The following is a 24,288-nucleotide window of genomic DNA, read 5'->3' as shown; positions in this document are numbered from 1 at the left end:
AAGTACCGAGCACCAGCTCAGGGTGAGCTGGTGCCGGTACTTACTTTCGTTAGTGTTATAAACCGCGGTATCGCGGTTTTAACACTTTTTAAACTTTAGAGCAGGAGAGGCTTCGGCGCTGCGCGCGACCGTGTGCGCGCAACATCTCCGCTATTTCCTATGGAGGCGCGCGCACGCAGCGCCGAAGCCTCTCCGGCTCTAAAGTTTAAAAAGTGTTAAAACCGCGATTTATAACACTAACGAAAGCAAGTACCGGCACCAGCTCACCCTGAGCTGGTGCTCGGTACTTACAGCTTACACCTACCATTCTAAGTGGTAGGTTTCCTTTAACCTGATCTGATGTCATTTCAAGAAAAAATCTGTGCAGATTTTCACTCTGATAGACTTCAATGTACAAGAAAAAAAAAAAAGCAAGCAAAAATCTGGGCGGAAGAACAAGAAAAAAAAGTAACATGAACATTATTGTATTTTCTGCACCGATCAACAATTTCCATGTGGATTAAAAAAAATTAAAAAAATAGAAAAAGTCGTGTAGACAATGCGTCACTTTAATGCTACTTTATTTATCTGTATGTATAGCACTGGTGCATAATAAAATGTCTTACTTTATTGAATCATCAGATAAAATTAGTCATGTTGTAGTGGTATCCACAAACAGCTGCGCGTTTCGAGTACATAGCCATGATGAAGAATGAAGACTGTTCGTACCCGAAACACGTAGCTGTTTGTGGATACCACTGCATGCTGACTAATTTTGATGGACAAGTGTCTTTTTTCAACTGTATAAACTATGAATAAAGAAGCAAGACAAGTGCTGGATCATATTTTTCCTTTCTATCATCATTTGTGGAAACCTGTAACCAGAGGGTGTATCCTGTGCACTTGTAAGAGGACGGGGAGGATCACCTACTGCTCACAGGTGCAACGAATTCCTATACAACACACCTGCCGCATGGACCGTTTCAATGTATGTACAGAGCCGTAAAGTTTTTGATCAACTTACCCTGTAATACATTCTACTCTGGTAAGGAGGGAGCAGGGAATTGTGGGAGGTCACGTGACGTCACGGAACTCTTCTGTGACGTCACGGAACTCTTCTGTGACGTCACGGAACTCTTCTGTGACGTCACGGAACTCTTCTGTGACGTCACGGAACTCTTCTGTGACGTCACGGAACTCTTCTGTGACGTCACGGAACTCTTCTGTGACGTCACGGAACTCTTCTGTGACGTCACGGAACTCTTCTGTGACGTCACGGAACTCTTCTGTGACGTCACGGAACTCTTCTGTGACGTCACGGAACTCTTCTGTGACGTCACGGAACTCTTCTGTGACGTCACGGAACTCTTCTGTGACGTCACGGAACTCTTCTGTGACGTCACGGAACTCTTCTGTGACGTCACGGAACTCTTCTGTGACGTCACGGAACTCTTCTGTGACGTCACGGAACTCTTCTGTGACGTCACGGAACTCTTCTGTGACGTCACGGAACTCTTCTGTGACGTCACGGAACTCTTCTGTGACGTCACAACTGTCAATGGAACCTTTTCCCACAGATATTCTACAGAGGGGACGTGAAAAGTTTTTTTTTCACAAAATAGGGATAGAGAAATTAATTGCATAGATTTTTTGTGGAGAACCTTTCATGTAAACAGGGAAGCAACACCAACCAGTGATAAGACTGGTGACAACTGAGGGAAGGGGTAGTTACAGATCTAGTGTCGGCCAAATCCATGCGGGACATGCACACACAGCCATCTGCTCCAACATTATTTAAGCAGCAGCAAGAACCTCTTAGATACAAGGGGACAATGCACTGAAATAGAATCCATGATGATGCTGCTGGTGTGAACACAGCTCTAAGGCCTTATTCACTAATCAGTGTTTTCCATAAGAAATGGAAGTGGACGCTAAACAGAGATGGAAATGGAAACATCTGCACTGGATCCATCCTGACACTGGTTTTCTTTTATTCACACTGTCAGTATTTGTTCAGTGTTTTGCAGAACAATAACAGCATCCATGACTTGGATTCTTACAATTATGATTAAGATACAAGCGCAGCAGCCGCTTTGATAATCAAAATGTTTTTATTCTCTCAAATGGACAACTTACAGTAAAACACAAACAACATTTATAATTACATAAGCTAAATTTAGCAAAAAAAAAAAATCCAAAAAAAAAAAGGAAGTCAATGTACAAATTTCAAGTCATACCAGGAAATGTACAAACTGAGCCTCAATCGGGAGGGGAAAAAAAATTGTGTGCAGGGAAATTATTATAGTATAGAGGCTCTACAATCAATATGTCAAACAAAAAAATAAAGTTAGGTTTGTTTTTACCTGCATAGTTTACTATCGGAATAATTGTCCATAACAATGAGCAGCACGGGCATCAACACAGAAAATAAACTCAACCCCCAACAATTCTACACCAGATCCCCCGCTACTGCTTGCCACATCCCTACGGCTGCCCAATTCTTGGTCTTGTCTCAGCACTGCAGGAAAAATCCATTCAGCCGATCATCTGTAGCAGTGAAGCCTCCTCATTGGCTGAATGGCCATTTCCTGCTTTGTGGAGGAGGGCCCAGGAAGTGCTGAAACGGCGGCAGCAGATTGCCGAGTAATACTGATCTTAAGAATGCTGAACAAATTACCTCCTCCTTCATTGAGGTTGCTAGAGGTTAAAAGCGAACAAAATAAATATCTGAGAACAAAAACACAACACACTAAAATTCTTGCACATTTCCACAAAAATAGCCTCATACTGAATCCTCACGGTGGGGTCAGGTATTACAAATTCATCATCAAGTGCTTTAACTATTGCAGTGACTGCCAAAGACCAGGTTTCTTTGAATTTTATATCTTTAAGTTGTGGTCACATTTTGAAACTTAATCAAAGCGCAAAGTAGCTTTTTTAAAATTAATTAGTTTTGTTTTCGGACAAACTCGGAGGCTCACACTTTGGGCTTTGATTCCGTTTAGAACTGCAATGAAACCGCATGGGGGTGGGGGGCACAACAGTCCGATCGGTAAAAAAAAAAACTGATACTTGGTGAAACTTAGTTACACCGGAACCTGAAGAAGCGGTTCGGCACTTTGTGATCTATTCTTGTCTGTGCACAGAGACCTTCTACTACTTGCCCTTTATGTAAACAATTGCAGTAAATGATGGTCAAGAGTCTTTGCTGCATGGTTATTACTTTCCAGTGAGCAAGTGTGGGCTGAACCCCCATCTATAAAGTGCAGAGGGTCAGAGGTGTAACCCGTGTGCAGTCCACACAGCACAGGGATGAGAAACAGAGTGGCTGAGAGTTACACATGCACACTCAGCTTAGCCAGATAAACAGAAATCCTCCGACACACAACACCTAGAGACATTGGGCAACCTCATCTACACAATACATGGCCGCCCAGTCCTTGTAACATTGGAAGATTCAGGCAAAATTTATCTTTATTATTAGTTTTTATGCTTCCAGCATCCTACAGTAGTATCATAATATTACAGCAACCTCCATTTCCCCGCCCCAAAAGTCACCCAAAACTTTTGCTTTCATAAGATAGAGAGTAGCTCCTATATTGTAGGCCAAAAGTCACTGTAAACCCAAAGGCTCCAGACTTGCTACAACTTTCACATCCCATTTTGGAAAACAAACATCAACACTAGTGATGCAAGGTGTGACCCAGAGACCAAAACGTTACTAAAACTGCTCAGAAATAATCATCAAAGTCAAAGTAACCATTGTCCTCATTCGGAACGTTTAGAGTCGAACTGGACATGATGTTTAATGACTCAGAATGGTTAAGTGGGCTGGTTGTAGGGTAAGAAGTACTTGAGGTGGCCTGTAGGACACCCATAGCTCCCGCTTGGCCATTAGCTTGTGGTAACTGGCCGGCTGATGCCACTCCACAACCATCGGCCAACATCTCCAGGTAGCTGCCGTCACTCAGTTGGTTGTCAACGGGGGATGGGGAGAAAAGTTCTGCAAAGAATTCGGCATCTCCGGGACTACTACATATAGAGGCGCTGGAGCTCATAGTGCAAACGGATTCATTATCAGCATTGTCTATTTGATCCTGAAGCTCCTTCAAGAAGCCTTGGAGATGATCCTTACGATTAAAACCACTATAAGCCTGGCCATTGAGCGGACCACCCTGTTGCTTTTTCGACAACATTTCTAACGTGGCCAACTCATTTTTCTTGGCCTTCAATTTTTTTAGTAATTTTAGTCTCAGTTTCCGAATTTTATCCTCACTGGTCGAACTCCCTTCCTTTAAAAGCTTTTTGTAATCTAGACCGCTGCTCCCAGTCTTCTTGTAACCTGACGTCTTGTCTTTGGGGACACTGAAGGTCGGCTTATCTGATCCTGGAAATATACTGGATGCCAGCAGACTAGTTTTACTCGAAGACCTGCCTTGAAAGCCATTGAAGCTTTGAGCCTTCTTGGCAGCGCTGTTTGCATCAGTCACCTTCAGAGGAGTACCAGCTTTAAGCTTTAGAAGACTGGCAGCATTGGGTGCAGAACTTATGATAGATTGGTCTTTATTGACTATTCGAGTCAACCAGTTGGTGACCCCACTCTTTTTAGGGATAAAGGGGGTGTGCAAGGGGGTGCTGGTAGCAGGTGGTTTTAAGGCACTTTGTTTTATAGGACTTATGATAACACTACAATCCTTAATCGGCGAAGTCTTTTTATTAGAGTCAGGAGAGACAGCCGATGTACACGTGTTGTCCTCCTTACTCGACAGCTGTGCATTGGGCGACGTGTCAAGTTGGGTAATGTGTGTACTTGCCTCTTGATTTGCTTCTACGGGAGCAGTACAAGTAGCAGGAGCTTGAAGCTCAGTCTGTGTTTCGACAGGGCAGCCATTTGCATCGAGGGGTATCTCAACCAGAGTCAGTGTTATGACATCATCAGCCGCATAGCCTTCCATTCCCGCTAGTGGGTCCGACGTGTTCAGCACAACTGATGGGGAAGGAGTAACCTGCTGGGGAAGTGGAGCAGCCGCCTCTGAGGACGCGCTCAGATCTTCAGAGGCCATTTGTGCATTTGATGAATAAAACGTTGGATCTTGCGCCGTCGGACCGAGCTCCACATTTTCCTTCGATATAGTCACATCTTTCCTCTCCCATATCAAGATATGAATGTCATCTGCTCGCACCAGAAATTTTTGGTTGCGTCTGCAAAATTGGCCTCGGAGATCATCGGATTCAAGCCAGGAACCTGGAGAAGAAAAAAACAACATTTGTTATTTACTGTCCTGGAGATTTGTCTTACCATAACCTGACGTGTGCGTGCGTTAGAAGCAGCAGAACTTTGGAAAATAGGTTATAATCTAGATTGAGGACACATCCCCAGTACTCTTGGTGATTAAACACACTGTTGTGCACTGTACATGGTCCTGCTCCATAGTTTCTCCCCTCTCCTGAGTGACTGCTGTGGTATCTTCTAGCAGGAGCCTGCTACACCTTCTACCAACATCAGAAAGGAGGAGCTGTGAAGCAGCACAAGGCACAGAGAACAGCAGTGTGAGGATACTCCCCACTGCACACAGGAAGCTGCAATCCTGGAATATAACTAGCAGAAGAACACAAACACATGGTTACACAGAGCTCTATGGCTGCTATGTTATTGACAAAGCAAGAGGGAAAAATGTAACCAAATTTATAGTTGCTACTCACTGATACAACAATCTTAAAATAGTAACTTATTCAGCTTTAATAAGGAGATTTTATATCACTCAGTGTCAATGTTAATACTACAATACTTCTCCAGGAAAATACTAAGTAATATGAAATCTCCTTTTTATCAAAGCTGAATGAAGGTTACGTTTAAAGATGTCAAACATTTTTTATCCTTGTATCAGTGACTAGTTTACAACGATAACCAGTACCATTTTTTTGTCAGTGAAGTGTTTCAGATGTATAGCTGCAACAGAATGTGAACTGCGTTATACAGTGTAATCTGCAGAACATCACTCTATGCTGAAGATGTGAACGCCAATTTCGAAATGGAAAAGTTGAAAATCAAAAATTCACTACTCCTGCGGCAGAATGGTTTTACATTTTCTGCCGGGTTTCAGTGCTGGATGTATACATCCTTAAAATAAAAATACAAGAAAAACAAAAAGGTCCACAACAGGTCTTTCAATAAATTGGCCCTTTTATAATAAAAACATAAACCATGTTACGAGTTCCCTTAAAGTGACCGAGTGGTACTTGGAGACAGAAGCTGGAGGCTACTGGGGACCATTGAGTGTTTAGTACCTACACACCAGCGATCACATTTTATATTGTTAATCCAAACGCTTGGGCAGAGATCCCCTGTACCTCATTATCCAGTCACTGAACACTATATCAGCATCTACATGACCTGTCAGCATCTCATCTCCAAAGATGTGTTTCTACAGTCAACCCTAAAAGGCAGCAGAGAGGGGGGTGATGGGTAAGAAGGGCAATTACTTCACCTAATTAACCCGGTTATACAATAAAGAAATTACAGGTGTGAGGTTTGGAGGGCTCCTATCACTAAATTCCTGCACTTTCCATCCCATCATAATATGGACATTTGAAAACAGTGCAGACTATAAACTTCTGATATAAGGCCTCATTCAGCCAAACTTGTACAACTGGTGTGGGATTTACTGTCCAGAATGTAGAACTGCAGAACTAAAAACTTAGGTCAGTTCTACATTTGAGGTGGTAGATCTCCCACACAGAGATCAAACTTGCTGGTCTCCAACCAGTATAATGCCGCTTCCAGCTGTCGCTTTCCATTGCTCTCCTATTAATGATCTATACCTGTTCTGTGATCTGTACTGCAGAAAGCAGTGCGAATCCCTCCCTCGTAGGTTAAAAATAATTGTTCAAGCAAAAACAACACCACACTCCAGTTTCGCCTCATGTACTCACCATCAGGATTTGCGATCCAAGTAGAGAAGTGATCATTCTTATACTTGATAACTTCCTTCACTTCATACAAATGGCCATGGAATTGGAAGGAATATTTTTTCAGATCGTTGCTTGGCAAACCTTCCACAAAGTGAACCATGAACATGGCGTTTAGACTACAAGAGAAACAAAATATTCAGTACATAATGTTATGATACAGATCATATATTTTACCTTTAGGAAGGTCTTAATAGTAGTAGGAGAAAAAACCAACTTACTTTTCCACAACCATTGAGCGCCTCTGCTGACTATTGCGGCACACGCTGCATGGCCCCATATGTATTGCATTAAGAGGATGCCACTCCGGAAGGATCTGGGTAAATGTAGTCAATGTTTGGCGGCATCTACAAAACAAAAAAAAAAGTCTACTCATTGTATTGAAACGTTATGAATTGCGCATTATAACTCTAATGGGGGACAATCTGGTGACTGGTTAACTACTAACCCCATCAGGTAGTGGATGAAATGTCCTTTCTAGAATTCACACCCATGTGAAATCTCATCCATTTATCTATAAAACAAATGTACAATATGTACAATCTACAGGCAGCATGTTATAGAGCAGGAGGAGCTGTGCAGATTCTACATAGTGTTTTATAACCAAGCAGCATGTTATAGAGCAGGAGGAGCTGTGCAGATTCTACATAGTGTTCTATCACCAGGCAGCATGTTATAGAGCAGGAGGAGCTGAGCTACTACAGTTCAGGGATTCCAGCCATACAGGGGGAGTAGTAAAGCCCAAGTACTTCACCCACCTGACAGTAACATTCGTTAGGTTTATGGATATACAGGAATTTATTAGCATTAAAGTCTGTATATTGGAATGGAGGATTACCCCCTTAAAAGCTGTTTGTACTATGCATCTTTATGTTATTAATGTAGTACAGGCGGTCCCCTACTTAAGGACACCCAACTTACAGACGACCCCTAGTTAAAGACGGACCCCTGTGAGCTCGGGTGAAGCTCTCTAGATGCTTTACTTTAGTCCCAGATTCCAATAATCAGCTGTCAGGTGTCTGTAATGAAGTTTTATTGATAATCCTTGGTCCTATTACAGCTAAAAATTTTGAAATTCCAATTGTCACTGGGACAAAATAATGTTTTCGTCTGGAGCTACAATTATGAAATATACAGTTCCGACTTGCATACAAATTCAACTCAAGTAAAAACCTATGGAACCTATCTTGTATGTACATTGTGTGAATAAATTGCGGACTCCGATTCTGACACTTTAACAGGATGTCATCACTGAGGTTTATTACTGCATGTTAAAGGGAACCTGTCAACAGGGACCTCATTTACATAACAATATAATTGTGTGTTATAACTTACCGTATATACTCGTGTATAAGCCGAGTTTTTCAGCACAAAATGTGCTGAAAAACGTCCCCTCGGCTTATACACGAGTCTATAACCCAAAAAAATTACCCACTTAAAAAAAAATAAACTTAAATACTCACCCTCCGATGTCAGCGCGGCTTACCGATGTCCCCGATGTCAGCGTGTCCCGTCTTCTTTCTTCTCCGCGGCTCCTCTTCTATCTTCCGGCATGGAGGCGGCCACGCATACTATGATGTCAGCAGCGGCCGCGTCATAGCATGCGCATGCTAGAAGAAAACATGGCCGAGTCCATGCCGGAAGAGAGAAGAGGAGCCGCGGAGAAGAAAGAACGCGCTGACATCGGAGGGTGAGTATATATGTTTATTTTTTTAAGGGCCGTGTGGGCGGGCAGGCTGTATACTACTAGGGGGCGGGCAGGCTGTATACTACTAGGGGGCGGGCAGGCTGTATACTACTAGGGGGCGGGCAGGCTGTATACTACTAGGGGGCTGGCAGGCTGTATACTACTAGGGGGCTGGCAGGCTGTATACTACTAGGGGGCTGGCAGGCTGTATACTACTAGGGGGCTGGCAGGCTGTATACTACTAGGGGGCTGGCAGGCTGTATACTACTAGGGGGCTGGCAGGCTGTATACTACTAGGGGGCTGGCAGGCTGTATACTACTAGGGGGCTGGCAGGCTGTATACTACTAGGGGGCTGGCAGGCTGTATACTACTAGGGGGCTGGCAGGCTGTATACTACTAGGGGGCTGGCAGGCTGTATACTACTAGGGGGCTGGCAGGCTGTATACTACTAGGGGGCTGGCAGGCTGTATACTACTAGGGGGCTGGCAGGCTGTATACTACTAGGGGGCTGGCAGGCTGTATACTACTAGGGGGCTGGCAGGCTGTATACTACTAGGGGGCTGGCAGGCTGTATACTACTAGGGGGCTGGCAGGCTGTATACTACTAGGGGGCTGGCAGGCTGTATACTACTAGGGGGCTGGCAGGCTGTATACTACTAGGGGGCTGGCAGGCTGTATACTACTAGGGGGCTGGCAGGCTGTATACTACTAGGGGGCTGGCAGGCTGTATACTACTAGGGGGCTGGCAGGCTGTATACTACTAGGGGGCTGGCAGGCTGTATACTACTAGGGGGCTGGCAGGCTGTATACTACTAGGGGGCTGGCAGGCTGTATACTACTAGGGGGCTGGCAGGCTGTATACTACTAGGGGGCTGGCAGGCTGTATACTACTAGGGGGCTGGCAGGCTGTATACTACTAGGGGGCTGGCAGGCTGTATACTACTAGGGGGCTGGCAGGCTGTATACTACTAGGGGGCTGGCAGGCTGTATACTACTAGGGGGCTGGCAGGCTGTATACTACTAGGGGGCTGGCAGGCTGTATACTACTAGGGGGCTGGCAGGCTGTATACTACTAGGGGGCTGGCAGGCTGTATACTACTAGGGGGCTGGCAGGCTGTATACTACTAGGGGGCTGGCAGGCTGTATACTACTAGGGGGCTGGCAGGCTGTATACTACTAGGGGGCTGGCAGGCTGTATACTACTAGGGGGCTGGCAGGCTGTATACTACTAGGGGGCTGGCAGGCTGTATACTACTAGGGGGCTGGCAGGCTGTATACTACTAGGGGGCTGGCAGGCTGTATACTACTAGGGGGCTGGCAGGCTGTATACTACTAGGGGGCTGGCAGGCTGTATACTACTAGGGGGCTGGCAGGCTGTATACTACTAGGGGGCTGGCAGGCTGTATACTACTAGGGGGCTGGCAGGCTGTATACTACTAGGGGGCTGGCAGGCTGTATACTACTAGGGGGCTGGCAGGCTGTACTTGAGTCAGTAGTTTTTCCCAGTTCTAGGTGGTAAAATTAGGGGTCTCGGCTTATACTCGAGTATATACGGTACATTGCATCCTGACAGAATCCTCTGTGTAATCCCAGGGGTTGGGCTTTTGTTTGGATGCATTTCAAAAAATGTGCGATTTGTCTGTCCGTTTCACTCAGCTCTTGGCCCCAATTGTGCTCCTGTACAGCTCCTCCCTCCCTCACTGATGACAGCTCACCAGGCTGTGAGTTCTGTAAATGAGCAGGAGGGAGGAGCACAAAGGTGAGGGCAAAGAACTGAGGAGTGAATTGAATAGCACAGACAAGTCACATGTTTTTTGAAATGCATCCAAACCAAAGCCAGTCAGTCATTATTAAGAGTGGTAAAACCACTTGAAACGCATTGACTTCTGGATGATTTTATTTAAAATGCAAGTTTGAAAATAAAGTATTTTTCATGGTTTGCTTTGCTTTCTGGAAGCTTTAAGCAGAGAGGAGATCCGTGCGAAGATAAAGACTGTGTTTATGGGTGATCTGGTCTACCTCTGTTAATATTAAACCAAAGCCATCCCCTGGGACTACACAGAGGATTCTGTGAGGGTACAAGGCAAGTTATAACACACAATTATATTGTACTGCAAATGCTTACAAAAATCAGATTTGCACTGCAGGTGTCATGGGATTTTGTAACTTGTCTTTAGTGAAAATGAGTCCCAGGTGACAGGGTCCCCTTAAAAATAAGAACATTATTCAGGCTATTAGAGGTACAAAATATCCAAAATCCCAAGCAGTGATAGAGTTAAATAACTCATTAATTGAGGAAATGAACTTACAAAATACTATCCTGTGGGTTGCTGCACCGAAACAGGTTGTTCACACTTAACTTATCTCAGCTAAGCAGTTACTAGTAGCCATCAAAGATTAACCTGTCTTCTCTGCAGGAATTCTACAGGACTGTTGCAGGAGATGGCAGGAAATCTAGGGCCGATTAGTTTTCCTTTGGATTGCACCAGAAGATACACTGGAAGGTTGTCTTACCTCCGCTGATAGCTAAAGCCACAATTCTCGCAATTAAACTGCCATAGTATTGAATGCAAAAAAAGTTTCTCCACCTCAGGATCTTCTTTAAGGAGTATAGGAAACGCAAAGACCGGGCTCTCCTTATTTCCTGTTAAAAAAAAAAGAAAGATCGAATTTAAGAGACAAAAATGACATAAAGCCAAAATAAAAATATCTTTATTAAGCTGTGCACTTAACCCATTCAGCACCAGAAGGTACATTCATATGTACGGTATAACCTTCCTGCAGCGGGCTGCGACACTGAGGGGGTTACCAGGCTTTTCTCACAGCTATACCTCCTGTGTCCTCCTTATAGACTGTATTCTCATGCATGTTATCACTCAGTAATGTCTTATTTTTGTCTTGTCTTTATATGAACCCTGTGATCACTAAAGCGCTATGGAAAAGGTTTTGGTAAACCAGAGGGCGTTACCAGGGCCTCTCTGCACTACAGTTTCACAGGCTCTAACACTATGCAAATTGTTCTCAATGTCTGAGCAGCTTCACTTATGGTATGATACACATTGAAGTAGGAGTGAGTTTTCTGGGAAACAGAATGGAACAGGGAGCAGAGAGCTCCATTCAATGTCTAGCGGCCAAGTCCCTACAGCTAGGCTTCCCTTAGAACAGTGATGGCGAACCTTTTAGACACCGAGTGCCCAAACTACAACCAAAACCCACATATTTTTCGCAAAGTGCCGATGCCACAATTAAAGCAGTAACTTATTACTCCCTGCTCTTTCACAGGTTTAAATTGCAAAGGCACCTGAGGACATCAATACAGTAGAAATCATTGTAGTTTCCTTCCAGGGTCCTTGGACGGCAAGAGGCCTTGAGTCCTGTCTGGCGAACTTTGTGCTCTGTGATTGTGCGGGTGCCCAGAGAGAGGGATCTGAGTGCCACCTCTGGCACCAGTGCCATAGGTTCGCCACCACTGCCTTAGAAGATCTGCAGTAACCCGGTCTGACCTCTACACAGAGAACAGCGCAGTCCGCTGCCTGTTTCATTCTCTCTTTATTAGTTTCTGACAACAGTGGTGGTAGTTCCCCACCCATCACCCCCACAAATACAATCTGTTATTGGTGGTAGTTCTATGGATGTTTAATCAATATTTTTAGGCTGGATAACCCTGGTTCCGCAAACATGTATCGGCTTCTGCGCTGTGTAATAGTATGGTGCCTATAGTTGCCTGGTTCTACAAAAGCTTAAACTTTGAGACCCATGACGTGAGGGAATGACTGCAACAAGGACCTTAAGAAAATGCCAGCTAAGGCAAGGAAGCCATTTATAAAGGCCATCTCTTTAATGTAAATATGAGACCACTTTAGTGGTAGTTACCAATTTGTGTACCTTTTTCAATCGGTGAATAAGTTGACATAATCTAATGCGAGTGTAACAAAAAAAAAAAAAAAAGGGGGACGCTAATGTTTTGAGGATCTGGCTCGGGCGAGGCTCATACGGCATTGCAGAGCCAATAAATATGCGTACCTGGCAGCAGTTATTCTACTTACACTAGAAAACGCAGTCCTTTATGTCCAAAAACGTTTAGTCACTTCTCAAGACACCTGCAATGAAGGGGTGCCACCTAATTAAAAATAAACTGCACATGAAAGTTTTAATCCAATGAGACATATGGGCTCCTAGTGCTGAAGGGGTTAACACGTGTGTTTTTTTTTAATGAAATTCCAGGGAATTTATCAGGAAACACTGAAGCATCCACAGGTTCTTATGGACCTATTGTTTAGTGTGTCAGCCCTCTGTCTTAACTACGCATGAGCATTAGGTTTGGTGAATGTACAATGAGGCCATAGGTCAGCACTTGCAATGAAGTAACAAAAAAGGTGTCAGGAGCAGCGCAGATGCCTCAATGAATCAAGTAAAATATTGTGCATTAATCAGATACAGGGAAAGTTCCATAAGAACCTGTAGTTAGTTTATGGTCCTAAACGGCTCTGACAGCTTCTCTTTAGTTATTAAAAAAAAAAATCCCACTAAAATTTAAGGGGTGCTCCAAAAGCAACATTCCTTCACTATCCATATAGCTGAATGGAGCTGAAGACATTTGCTACACATACAGGGGGCATACAGAAATCAATTCTCATTATGGGATGTAGCCCCAGCCCTTTGTACAGGATTGGCATAAAGTGCTTGTCCCATTATTAATTCTACTAAATATCTAGTAGATGTGCAAGGTAAATCCACCTTTAAGGCTAAAACACATAATATGTAATGACTGTACACACAGAATACAGTGTCACTGACTGCCAAAATGCAAGGAATTGCATATCGAACTATGATAGGAGTCCCTGTACCCCCTCTACACAGCAGCGACACCGATTACATGGATGAAAATAAAGACTCCCTTTAAAGGGGAAGATCATAAGTGTCTAAGAGCACAACTTTTCTAGTTGCCCAAAGCAACCAATCAGAACTCAGCTTTCATTTTCGCACAGCTGTTTATTAAATTAAAGCTGAGCCCTGATTGGTTGCCAGGGGAAACTAGAACAGTTTTACCTCCAGGTTCACATCAGGTGTATATGTATTCAAATAGTCAGCAAATCTGCAAATTCTGCGTAAAGATTGCACGTACCCAAATCGCATTTCAAAGGAGACTTTATTTTTTCAAAGACTTCCATTCTGACCTCTTCCAGACACTTGCTATACCTCGGTCGCTTGTAAACTGAAAAAAAAAAAAAAATAAGGATTGATTAAGGTGAACCCTGAAGTATGGATACAAGTAGATGACATATTTAATCATAAGTACGATGATTGCAAACTGCATTATAACCTCTTCATCCAACACAACCAACCATCTTGTACTGCTCAACATGGTGAATGCAGACTAAATATAAGGGTTAATTCACACAAAAGTAATGGGGATCAATATCCGACAACACCATTTGTGGCTGGATATCAGTCCCCATTGACGGTGATGAGCATGCAGCACCAGACCTGCACTGCTCTATGGAAAGAAAAGGGGTGAGCAGCTGCAAACAATAGGTTCTGCAAGCCCTTAGGTTGTACCCTTTCAGGGTATCTGCAAAACTAGTGTAACGGCTGTGGGATTTGCCTCATAACTCCGCCCCGTGCCATTATGCATGCAACAAACATTTGATGATACCATATGGCTACTTAAAGGTTGATTTCTACACCACAATGACTCCTGGAACACCCTCCGAATACTAAATCTGTATATGCAAATATGCTCCACAAAATAATGGCTGAGAGGTGTATGGTCACTTGCCCAGTTTCACCATCTGGCTTTTACTGACACTGCCTATTCTCCCTACTGTACCTGGGCAAGAGGATGTATCAAATTTATAAAACACACTAGGAAAGTTATTTTTAGCTGCTGACAGGTCCCAATAAAATATTCAGATTTTAAAAATGTCTATGTCAGCCTTTTGAATACTGGGGAGAGGGAGCTGCAGCCTGTGTGTGCCTATGTCAGTCTCCTCTCCTCCACACTCATCCAGCTCCCTCCCCACTTCCTGTTATGTGCATTCAGCAGCAGGGGGGGATGGTGTAGAGGACTGGAAGAGACAGATACAGGCAAACACAGCCTTCTGCAGCTTCCCAACCTCCACCCGAGAACTACCCACATGTAAAGTAAAATTGACAGAATGTAAATAGAAAAGAAAAAGAAAAAAATTAAAATCACCCACCTTTATTCCTTTTGGTTTTCTGTAACAACATGCTTGAAGCTTCTTGATACTTAGTAAAGAGGCGATGAATGATGGAGTCCTTGGTCCTATGATGACCTTTTGCCACCAAATGTTTGAGAGTCTCCGAATGCACCATGGCGGACATAATACAATCTAACCAGCACAAGGAATATTTGTTCTGCCACTGCAGACGACGTTGAAGTGTTCTGTTCATCTGAGCCGGAGGTGTTTTATTGACTTCAGTGGCATCCTGGCTTTTGGATTCCATTTCATCGCTCTCATTGTCCAACCCATCGCTATTTATGGAGGCTTCAAAATTATCTGACGATTTGGAGCCATCGTGAATGCTGCCATTCAATACGTCCATCGGCTCATTGTCACTGGAGTCTTTGACCTGACCGTTCTGAAACGCCTCTTGCTTTCCTTCCTCCACACATGACGGCAGAGGCACGGACACTGTGGGCTCAGATGTAGGACTGGGCACGGCCGATGAGGACTCTTCCATTCGGTGCTCAGGCTGAATATCCATTAACAAGTCAGGTAATATTGTTTTTTCATAAAACCTCTTCTTCTGTTGAGATAGTAGCAACTCACATTGTTCTTGCACGGTGGTTTTAGGGTTTTCATCAGCTATACAACTATCTGTCTGTGCCAGAGCTTTCTCGGTGTCCATATCAGCTCTTCCCTCATACAAGGAACTACAGTCTTCAGATGTAGAATTTTTGCACAAAGTCTTCTGCAAACTCGCAGAAGGTAAGTTTATTTGACAATGACACTTCATGCAGTCCTGTAAGAGGATTTTTGGAGCTGGAAGTGACATTTTCTTTGAAGATTTGTCATCATGATTTGTCTCATTGACCAAACCTGATGTGGATATTTCAGCACAGGGCTCTGATGTTGTAGGGCTATTGCATCTTGTCTTCTGTAGATTCAGTCCACAACGACACTTCAAGCAGTCCTGTAACAAGACTTTCGGAGCTGGTGAGATCACCTTGCTTGGAGATTTGGCATCTGTGTGTGTATTGTAGTCTTCTCGTACAGAAGTGGTGTCCTGAGGTTCACAATCTTTCTCCAAGGAACTATTATCTGGATTGCCAGCAGGTTGAATATCTATTAAGGGGTCAACTGGAGTAGCCAAGTCATTTTCAGCACCAGAAGGACAGGCATCATGTGTCATGGAGAAAATATTGTCTGGTAATGGAATTGCTTCAGCAACAGAATGGTCTTCAGAAGGTGCCAAAGTGTCCATCAAAGCTTTTTGGCTCTCAGACTGATCATCTTCTGAAACTTTCGAGGGCCTTTGTTCTTCAGAGTTTGTTTTTTTACATTCCTGCACTGGTTCTTGTAGCAAGTTAGAAAGTCGTATTAATTGATCTTCAGGGTTAAATATAGTTTCTTCTGGCACAGGACTAGTCAAATTCATATCTGAAATCCCTTTAGATGGCTCCTCAGAATCACACGATGGCAAAGTAGACTGACTATTTGCACTTTCTTCTCCCACAAGGCATGGCGGAGAAGGTGCCGCCTGCCACAGGTCTGTGATGGAGTGATCTTCTGCCGGACTCACTAGCAGAACATCGTCTAGAGATTTTCGAGGGGTTGTCTTTACGGACATTTCTTGCATTGCCCCAAGATGCTCTGATAATTCAGCACTTCCAAAACTCTTGTCTTGCACAGGTGCTTCTGGACAAGTCGGAGGAGTTATTTCTGCCATGAAGCTTATATGTTGATCAGACTGCTCACACGGTAATTCCAAGAAGACTTTATTTTCTACACGTCCATCCTGAATTGAAGAATTAATATCTTGGATACACGGTGAAGCTTCCACATCGGCCTTGTTTTCTGATTGTTCTTTAGAAGGTTCTATCAAACCAAGGTTACTTATGATACCACAAGATGCCGATAACTCAGATTCCAAATCTGACCTAGTATTGATACTACTTTGGGGGAGGGGCATCTCCTTAGAGGAAATTTGCCCCGCTTGGCAATCCTGCTGACTGTTCTGCAACATAGATGTAGATAACTGGGCAAGAATATGGTCTGGCTGGAAGTCAAGACCATTCGATGTATGTTTATCATTTAAAGATTCAGTCTTTTCAGTTACCTTTTCATTCACTTCTTTTGAGTTCAGATCCATCTCTGCTTCAGGGACCAGTGGCGAAACACTATTTAAAGTATCAATGACTGCTAGATTTCCATTCTGTAATACTTCTTCATGGCTATTCTGTACCACTGATACTCCATTGGGTAGATCAGGTGTACATTTTCCAAGAGATCCCATAGAGAGACCTGACATGTTCAATAAGGCGGGACTACTGGAAGTAGTTCCTGAGACATTTTGCACCCGAGTACCTGCGCCTCCATTCTGATCATGTTGTGATCTTGTTTGCGGACTCACTCCACTTTGCAGTGATGGAAATTCAGGAGCCAGTTTACATTGATCAGCTTGAAAACTACGAGAATCACAAACGATGGGTTGATCAATTTTCGGTCTCTTCTCACACGGGAGTGAAGTCACTGATCCGTCAGAGAAGTTCCGCTTTTTCTGCTTGTTAGGGCTGCCATTCTTCTTGAGGTCTGCAGTGTTTGCAATTATATTATCCAAGGGAGTATATCCCAATGGATATATACACTTAAGAAGAAAAAAAAAATAGAATAAGTAAAAGTATGTAACAATGCAACTAGTAATAGCTAAAAGAATAAAAAACAACTCAAACAACAAGTAAAAGAATTAAAGCAGACATACCTGTGGGTTAGAACATAGGAATATTGACTGTGTAAAATTGATGCGATACGTCTTGAGGGCTTGAGTTTGGCCCTTGGCCTTGCACACTGGACAGCATCCATCATGGGGAGCGTTGATGGCAGGAGGACTCTAAAGTGGAAAAGTATAATATTTAAGGACTAATTATAGCCCAAACTTAGTTGCAAGCCCACTATTGTACATTTTATTACAACTCAGTCCCATTTACTTGAATGGGATCAAGCCATGGGACTAATGGATATGACATTAATACCCTGTGAAGCAGAGGCTAGTTGCTAGAGCACCATGACCACTTCAGCAAAGGAGCTGGTGAGCAATATTAAAAAACTGTAATACTCCTTAAATACAGGAAAGATCTTCAGTGATCAGAACTGTAGCTGGAGAACATGATAAGGACATATGCCTATCTGGGTGATCAGATTTGCAGTCAGAGTAAGATCTGCATTCATTTAAAGAGGACCTTTCACCACCTCAAACATAAAGATGAACATGCCATTCTGTAGCAGCTGCTACACATATTCAGGGAAACATACAATTTTCTACCTGACAAGGTTTTTGAGATATCAGTCCCAGTATAAATCATCTCCACTGTTAAGAGAGGAGGTGCTAGGAGGGAGAGTGCATTATGCTAATCTTCTAAGATAACATTTTCAGAACAAACGCCCTCTCCTTCACTTCAGCACCTCTTCTCTAACAGTGGAGAGGATTACAATGGTCAGATACTGGGGCTGATATCTCCACAACTAGAGAGAAAAAAAGTGTCCCTGACTGTGCAGCAGCCCCTAGATTATGGTATGTTAATCTCCACATGTGTGAGGTATTAAAAGGTGTCAAAATTTTATTTTCCTCAGGAAAACACATTTTGGTGAACAAATACATAAAAATTATTGCTTTATAATAAAACAACAGAAGGTTCAGATAGCGACGTAACAGCCAACAAATGCAACATTTATGTTGAAGATAGATCTTTCGCCTTTTACATTTTTTAAAGATTTCCGTGGTTAAGAGAACGAAAAAAAAAGTAGAACAGTAAAACATATGCGCAGAAGACAAAAATTTAAAAATAAAAAGTTTCACTGACTTCTCCCATGTACCCCACCATGTGAAGTGAGGGCTTATCTAAAAATGACCCTTGTCCAACCAATGACACTGCAGATCCTGGAGTCTTGGAAGCCATTGTGGTCACCCATTGGTTAATTTTTGTCATAGCACATGTAACCTGCCAGCACCGCTTAGGACATGTCAGAGAACCCTGAAAGACAAGCGAGTAGAAACAAGTTATTGACATCATTCACTTCAATTTGTTATCTCCATTACATAAGTAGTTTAAAAAATGCAGTCCTGAAAGTCCCATGGAAGACAATGGTGTGCAGAACAATCTTAAGAGGGAACATTCTAGAAGTCCCATTTACAATAGCTCAGAAGGACTTGCCATTTCTCATTTCAATGATAAAACCAACTTAAGGGGTTGTTCCAAGATTGCAAGTCATCACCTATCCCCTAACAAGCTGGTCCGTGAGGGTATGACTGATGGATTGCTGGGGGTCCAATCCTCACTAATGGGGTACCGCGGCAGCAGCCATCTCCAGCATACTTGTAGACAGTGAATGGGAGTGGCGGAGAATTTCCAATACTCCCACACGATTGAATGGAGCAGCAGGGAACATGCTTGACCGGCTGATTCATTCAATAAGTAAAAAAGGTACCCACGTTCTTAGTTGAAAGATCAGTGGGGTCCCAGTAGTTGGCCCCTCGTGACCGGCTTATTAGCCTGTGGACAGGGGATAAATTGAAAACTTGGCACAACCCCTTTAATTTGTGGTGCAAGATAAAATATTCTGCATAAGTTTTCACTAATAAGGCAGTGTTCACATCAAGTTATGGTACTATATGACAGGAAGTGCTCCTGCCTAGTACATTCCTAGTTCAGATGTATCCCAATAAGTATACAGGCTCATACATATAATATTATTTCTTAACATAGTTCAGATTACTATACTGCCCCTCTAGTTGTATTTTGTGATATATGCCAGTCATCTTTTGGCCTCCGTTGTGTTAAACAGAGGTCTGTGGATATGCTGAGACCTCATAATGCAACTATAATAGTACATTTGGCCACTGTAGCAAAACATCTAATGTTTTAGGTTTGAACCCCCTACATATGTTTAAGAAAAAAAAAATTGATCATATCCCCATGCAGACAGACAATAAGATGCTGCACCCAATAATCTATTAAAGATGCTGGAGACAATGCAGTGGACAGAGCTCTAGGGCAGGAGGCTTTGTCCATTGTATAGTGGTCCTACTCGGGTACTGCAACTCTCCACCTAAACATAAGAACTTGAACCTGTTAGTAAAAGATTGACAACTCCTTTAAGGCTTAAAGAAAATCTACCATTACATAACAGTAAAATTAAGCTTAATATATTCACATATTGTATATAGTGCTGTTTAAATGGGTTTTCCTAATGGGATAAGGCCTAACTTGGTGATCAGTGGGGGGTCTCAGTGCTGAGACCCACGCAGATCACGAAAACGAGGGGTCCATCACGACCGTTTTGCTCCATTAATCTCCATGGAGCTGACGGAAATTGCAAAGCGCTGCGGACCCCTCGTTCTCGAGATCTGCGGGGGTCTCAGCACTGAGACCTCCACTGATCACCAAGTTAGGCCACAACTCGTGGATAGGGCCTAACTTACCTTCATGGGAAAACCCCTTTAATCTTGACATGCCACAATCGCCTGAAAGAACAGCAGCCCTAAGTGTGAGGACACAATGTTCGGTGCTCCAAGCTGCTAATTACTGGGGATACACATTAGAGGGGTATCCATCATGCACTATTCATGAATAATTAGCGTCCCTGCCATCCGGGCTGCTTTTTGTAAACGTTTTTTTAAGGTGACCATGGTGTGTCAAGATTAAAGAAGACCAGCGCTGGTATGGGAAATGAAGAGGAACATGGGGAGTACGATTAGCTTAATTTTACTGTTATGTAGTGGTAGATTTCCTTTCAAGATCTCATAAAAACAATAAAAACACCCTAAAATGAACCTTAGTTGTTAGAATTGCATACAAGTAATCTATAAACTCTCCTCCTGAGCCCCAGTGAGCTGGTAACACTACACCAGTTTAGACGCACGCTGTGCCAGCCTGTACTATTAATACGTGTAAAGGTTCATGATAAGACAGCTGCAGCATCCACCAGATCCAAGGATCCGGCTCCGACCTACTACTGACAGCAGCGACATAACACTTACAGGAACGTGATACTCACATGACCGAGGCTGGCTACAACACTGGTCCTTCGTAGCGCACATCCATAAATACTCATGTACTGAGATGTACAGTATTGATACATGTATCACCTGAACCATGATGCAGCTACATTCTCACTTGCATATTATCACTGAATTCTCCACTCATAAGACTACAAAATGTTTTTACTGAATTGTCAACACTGCCATTACACATGCAAACCCCCTAGAGCAGTGATGGCAAACCTTTTGGAGACCGAGTGCCCAAACTACAACAAAGACCCGCTTATTTATCGCAAAGTGCCAACACAGGAATTTAATTTGTGATTTATACTCCTTTCTCACAGTTTTCATTGATACCAGCAGCTGAGGACACCAATAAAGCAAAAAATAGTCCCAGGTCGAGCTGTCACTTTAAAATAGCTCCATGCACAGCAAGTCCTGGGCTGTCTGGGACTGCAGGAAGATACCTGGAGTCATCTGTGGTGATGACCTGAGTGCCCACAGAAAGGGCTCTGAGTGCCACCTCTGGCACCAGTGCCATAGGTTAGCCATCACTGCCCTAGAGTGACCCCCAATTTACAGAATTATAGATCCCCCTGTTGCTAGCCTGGATCAATAGTCACGTGTTTAGGGCAGACCTGGCAGCCATATAACAGACAATGCATCGCTGATTCCATGTTTATTACATATTTTCCGTACAGTTGAAGACCTCATGTGCATAACCATTATGGGGGCTGTGACCTGGCAGCAAAATGTGTGTCCAAATCATGGCCCCCATAGCGGTCTTTGGAACCCGAGCATGGTGCAGTGATCACACTGTTTCAACACACCACAAACTGGATGGGCTTTCTATAGACAGAGGATCCGTGAGAAGCGCTTACCCCATCCCTTCTCCGCAGGCCATGTACTACACCCAGTGTGTACAAGAAGCCAAAGGGACTGTTTTGGCCATAGGTATAGATCAGGGATTAATTAACCAAATGATTGAATTTGCAGGTCACCAGGCATACACACATTGATAAAGCGGAAGCTGCCTTATTTAAAGCAACACTGGTTTCCCCGCCCTTGAAAATTAGCAGATTTGCATATTCCTTACCCAGAATAGCATCTACAACACTGCCTTATTTAGGGTATGTTCACATATTCAGTTTTTCAGGTGTAGTTTTTGAAGCCAAAAGCAGAAGTGGATTATAATAGGTGAGAATATATCATTGAGAGAAGCTGCTGCTCCTCTTTTTTCACTCCACTCCTGATTTGGACATCAAATATTGCAATTGATAAAATGAAGGTTTGAACGCACCCTTAATCTAGCACTGGAGGAATACAAGCATACACTAGAATGGACAATTATAACTGGTAAGCAGAAAGCAGATGTCTCTGAGAGCCCTGGTGAAGCTGGAAATCTGATGTCCAATTCCCAAGGTGTAATAAGATGCCTGTAGAGCAGAGGATCTCCTGCCGGTGGGTCTTTTACAGCACTCACCTATCGCTGGCCCACCAGCACCATCTTACAGAAGGCGGCCTTTATAGATAGCTTGCCGTACGCTCTTCAGCTAAAGTTGTCGGTGCAGGCATAATAAAACACAAATTAATAGACACATACCGCAGCTCATTGTGGACACAGTTTAATCGGGTTATGGATCCCATCAGCAATTACCCCAGTGTTAGGGTGATTTCACATTGGCATTTTTTAATTTTTTTTACCATCAGTGATTTCTCATTGAACCCTAGAATGGACAGTGACATCACTGGATCCCCGCTCTAGCTGACAAACATATCTGCCAGGCAAGGCTGTGAACGGATGCAATACACTGCATCCGCTCCCCATGGTCCTGCATTGCCTCCGCTGAGCACATATGTCACTCAGCAGGATAGAAAGGTGCAGCTTGCTTTCCATCCTGCATTTTATATTTAATTTTTTTTATTTTTTTTTACATAAACCACAAAACCTCTATGTACCCCATTAAAATATTACTCAGTTCTATACAACAAGCAAAATATATCTCTTTAGCAGGTATTTTACAAAGGGGAGGATTGGGCAAACTGTATTTTTTCCATGTAACTTGAATGTGTAATGTGCATTAATGTATCATTAACCTTAAAAAAAATAGAACTGTATTGTACATTTTTGTATATGTGTGTACAGGTATTTGTAAGAAAATGAAAATTTCTATTTGTACAGTATTGTACAATCCTGACTGTACAATGACAGCCAACCCCAGCCGTGTATTAAGGCATTAAGTCATATATATATATATTATACTTAATCTATATAATGAATATACATGATCTGTGATATTGATGCACTATGGTTTCCCTTAGACTAGCCAAGTGACAAGCAACATGGCCATAACCACAGCTAGCTATGTGCCTGTATATTTCGGCCAGCTGGTGAATATTCACTATTCGGGTTATAAGACTTGCGCCATTATAACACATCCGTGTTCTCACCTGAATTTCGTTCTCATATACACGACACCGCACTCGGTACCAAGCCGGCTACACGTGAAATGAAATACGTGAGAGCAACGTCCCCACTTCCGGCGGCAGAATTACTCATCACGCACCACTACCGCTCACTTTTGGCGCTGCTTCCCCACTTCCGGCGTAGGCTGATGACGCAAATAGACGTAGAGCCATCTTAAATATGGGCAAATTCTGCCCAACACTAGAAATGTTTACAAGCAAATTATGTGTAGGGTTATGATTTATCACATGTCAGGCTCTACAAAACATACCCCATTGATTCCCATATTACATGTCTATCTTTGAAGATGCATCTCTACGATCAGGATTTATTGCAGCCCATGGGCTATGTTTGCTTTTTCAATGCAATTAATACAATGGAATCAATGTGTAATCTGTATAAATGAAGTGTTTTTGAACATATATAACCTCACCAACCAAACAGGAGACAAAGGGATAATAAAATACATACAAATTAGTAATTTGGGTTTGAAATGATACTTGCCAGCTCTCTTGTAGCATCAACACTGCATTCACATGCAGTATTTGTGTTGCGTTAAGAAATGCAAGTGCTACCAGAGAAGGGCTTGTCCATGTACAATTCTAGACATTCAGAGGACCCATAATGTTTTGGTAATTACAAGCCAGAAACAGAGCCCCCATCTGGGAGGCATTATGTTTAATGCTCATTGCTGCTCTGGTCAAGCCTGTAAGGGTGATGGCACACATGGCGTTTTGAATGCATTTTTGGCCCTTTTTTAAGCAGTCCATCAAAAAACACATGCATTTTGACCAGTTTCAATTTAGATAATTGGTCATACCTGTCAAAAACCACATGCATTTTTTGACAGACTGCTTAAAAATGGACCAAAACCGGGTTCAAAACGCCACGCGTACCATCACCCTGAGACTGATGCAGATGGAACAGTGTATAACCACAGCTCCATTAAAATATTTTCATCAC

The 24,288-nt window shown here is 43.1% G+C and overlaps 1 protein-coding gene across 2 annotated transcripts; it reads right to left on the bottom strand.

The window, feature by feature from the left end:
• Positions 1-2,174: 2,174 nt before the first annotated feature.
• Positions 2,175-23,453, bottom strand: USPL1 (ubiquitin specific peptidase like 1). Of its 2 annotated transcripts, XM_072134370.1 has the most exons (9): positions 23,310-23,452; positions 18,682-18,852; positions 17,583-17,711; positions 14,837-17,468; positions 13,762-13,851; positions 11,151-11,280; positions 7,170-7,295; positions 6,913-7,067; positions 2,175-5,224 (listed from the first exon to the last, which is right to left on the bottom strand). In XM_072134370.1, the coding sequence occupies exons 2-9, from the start codon at positions 18,805-18,807 to the stop codon at positions 3,711-3,713; spliced, it is 4,902 nt and encodes a 1,633-aa protein (XP_071990471.1). In that variant the 5' UTR covers positions 18,808-18,852; positions 23,310-23,452; the 3' UTR covers positions 2,175-3,710. The 2 variants fall into 2 exon arrangements, with proteins under 2 accessions (XP_071990471.1, XP_071990470.1); XM_072134369.1 differs by having other exon boundaries at positions 18,682-23,453.
• Positions 23,454-24,288: the final 835 nt, after the last annotated feature.

This window comes from Engystomops pustulosus, chromosome 2 (genome assembly GCF_040894005.1).
Source record: "Engystomops pustulosus chromosome 2, aEngPut4.maternal, whole genome shotgun sequence".
Classification (NCBI taxonomy): domain Eukaryota; kingdom Metazoa; phylum Chordata; class Amphibia; order Anura; family Leptodactylidae; genus Engystomops; species Engystomops pustulosus.
Note: the sequence above shows the minus strand (reverse complement) of the source record. Positions and strands in the feature narration are given on the sequence as shown.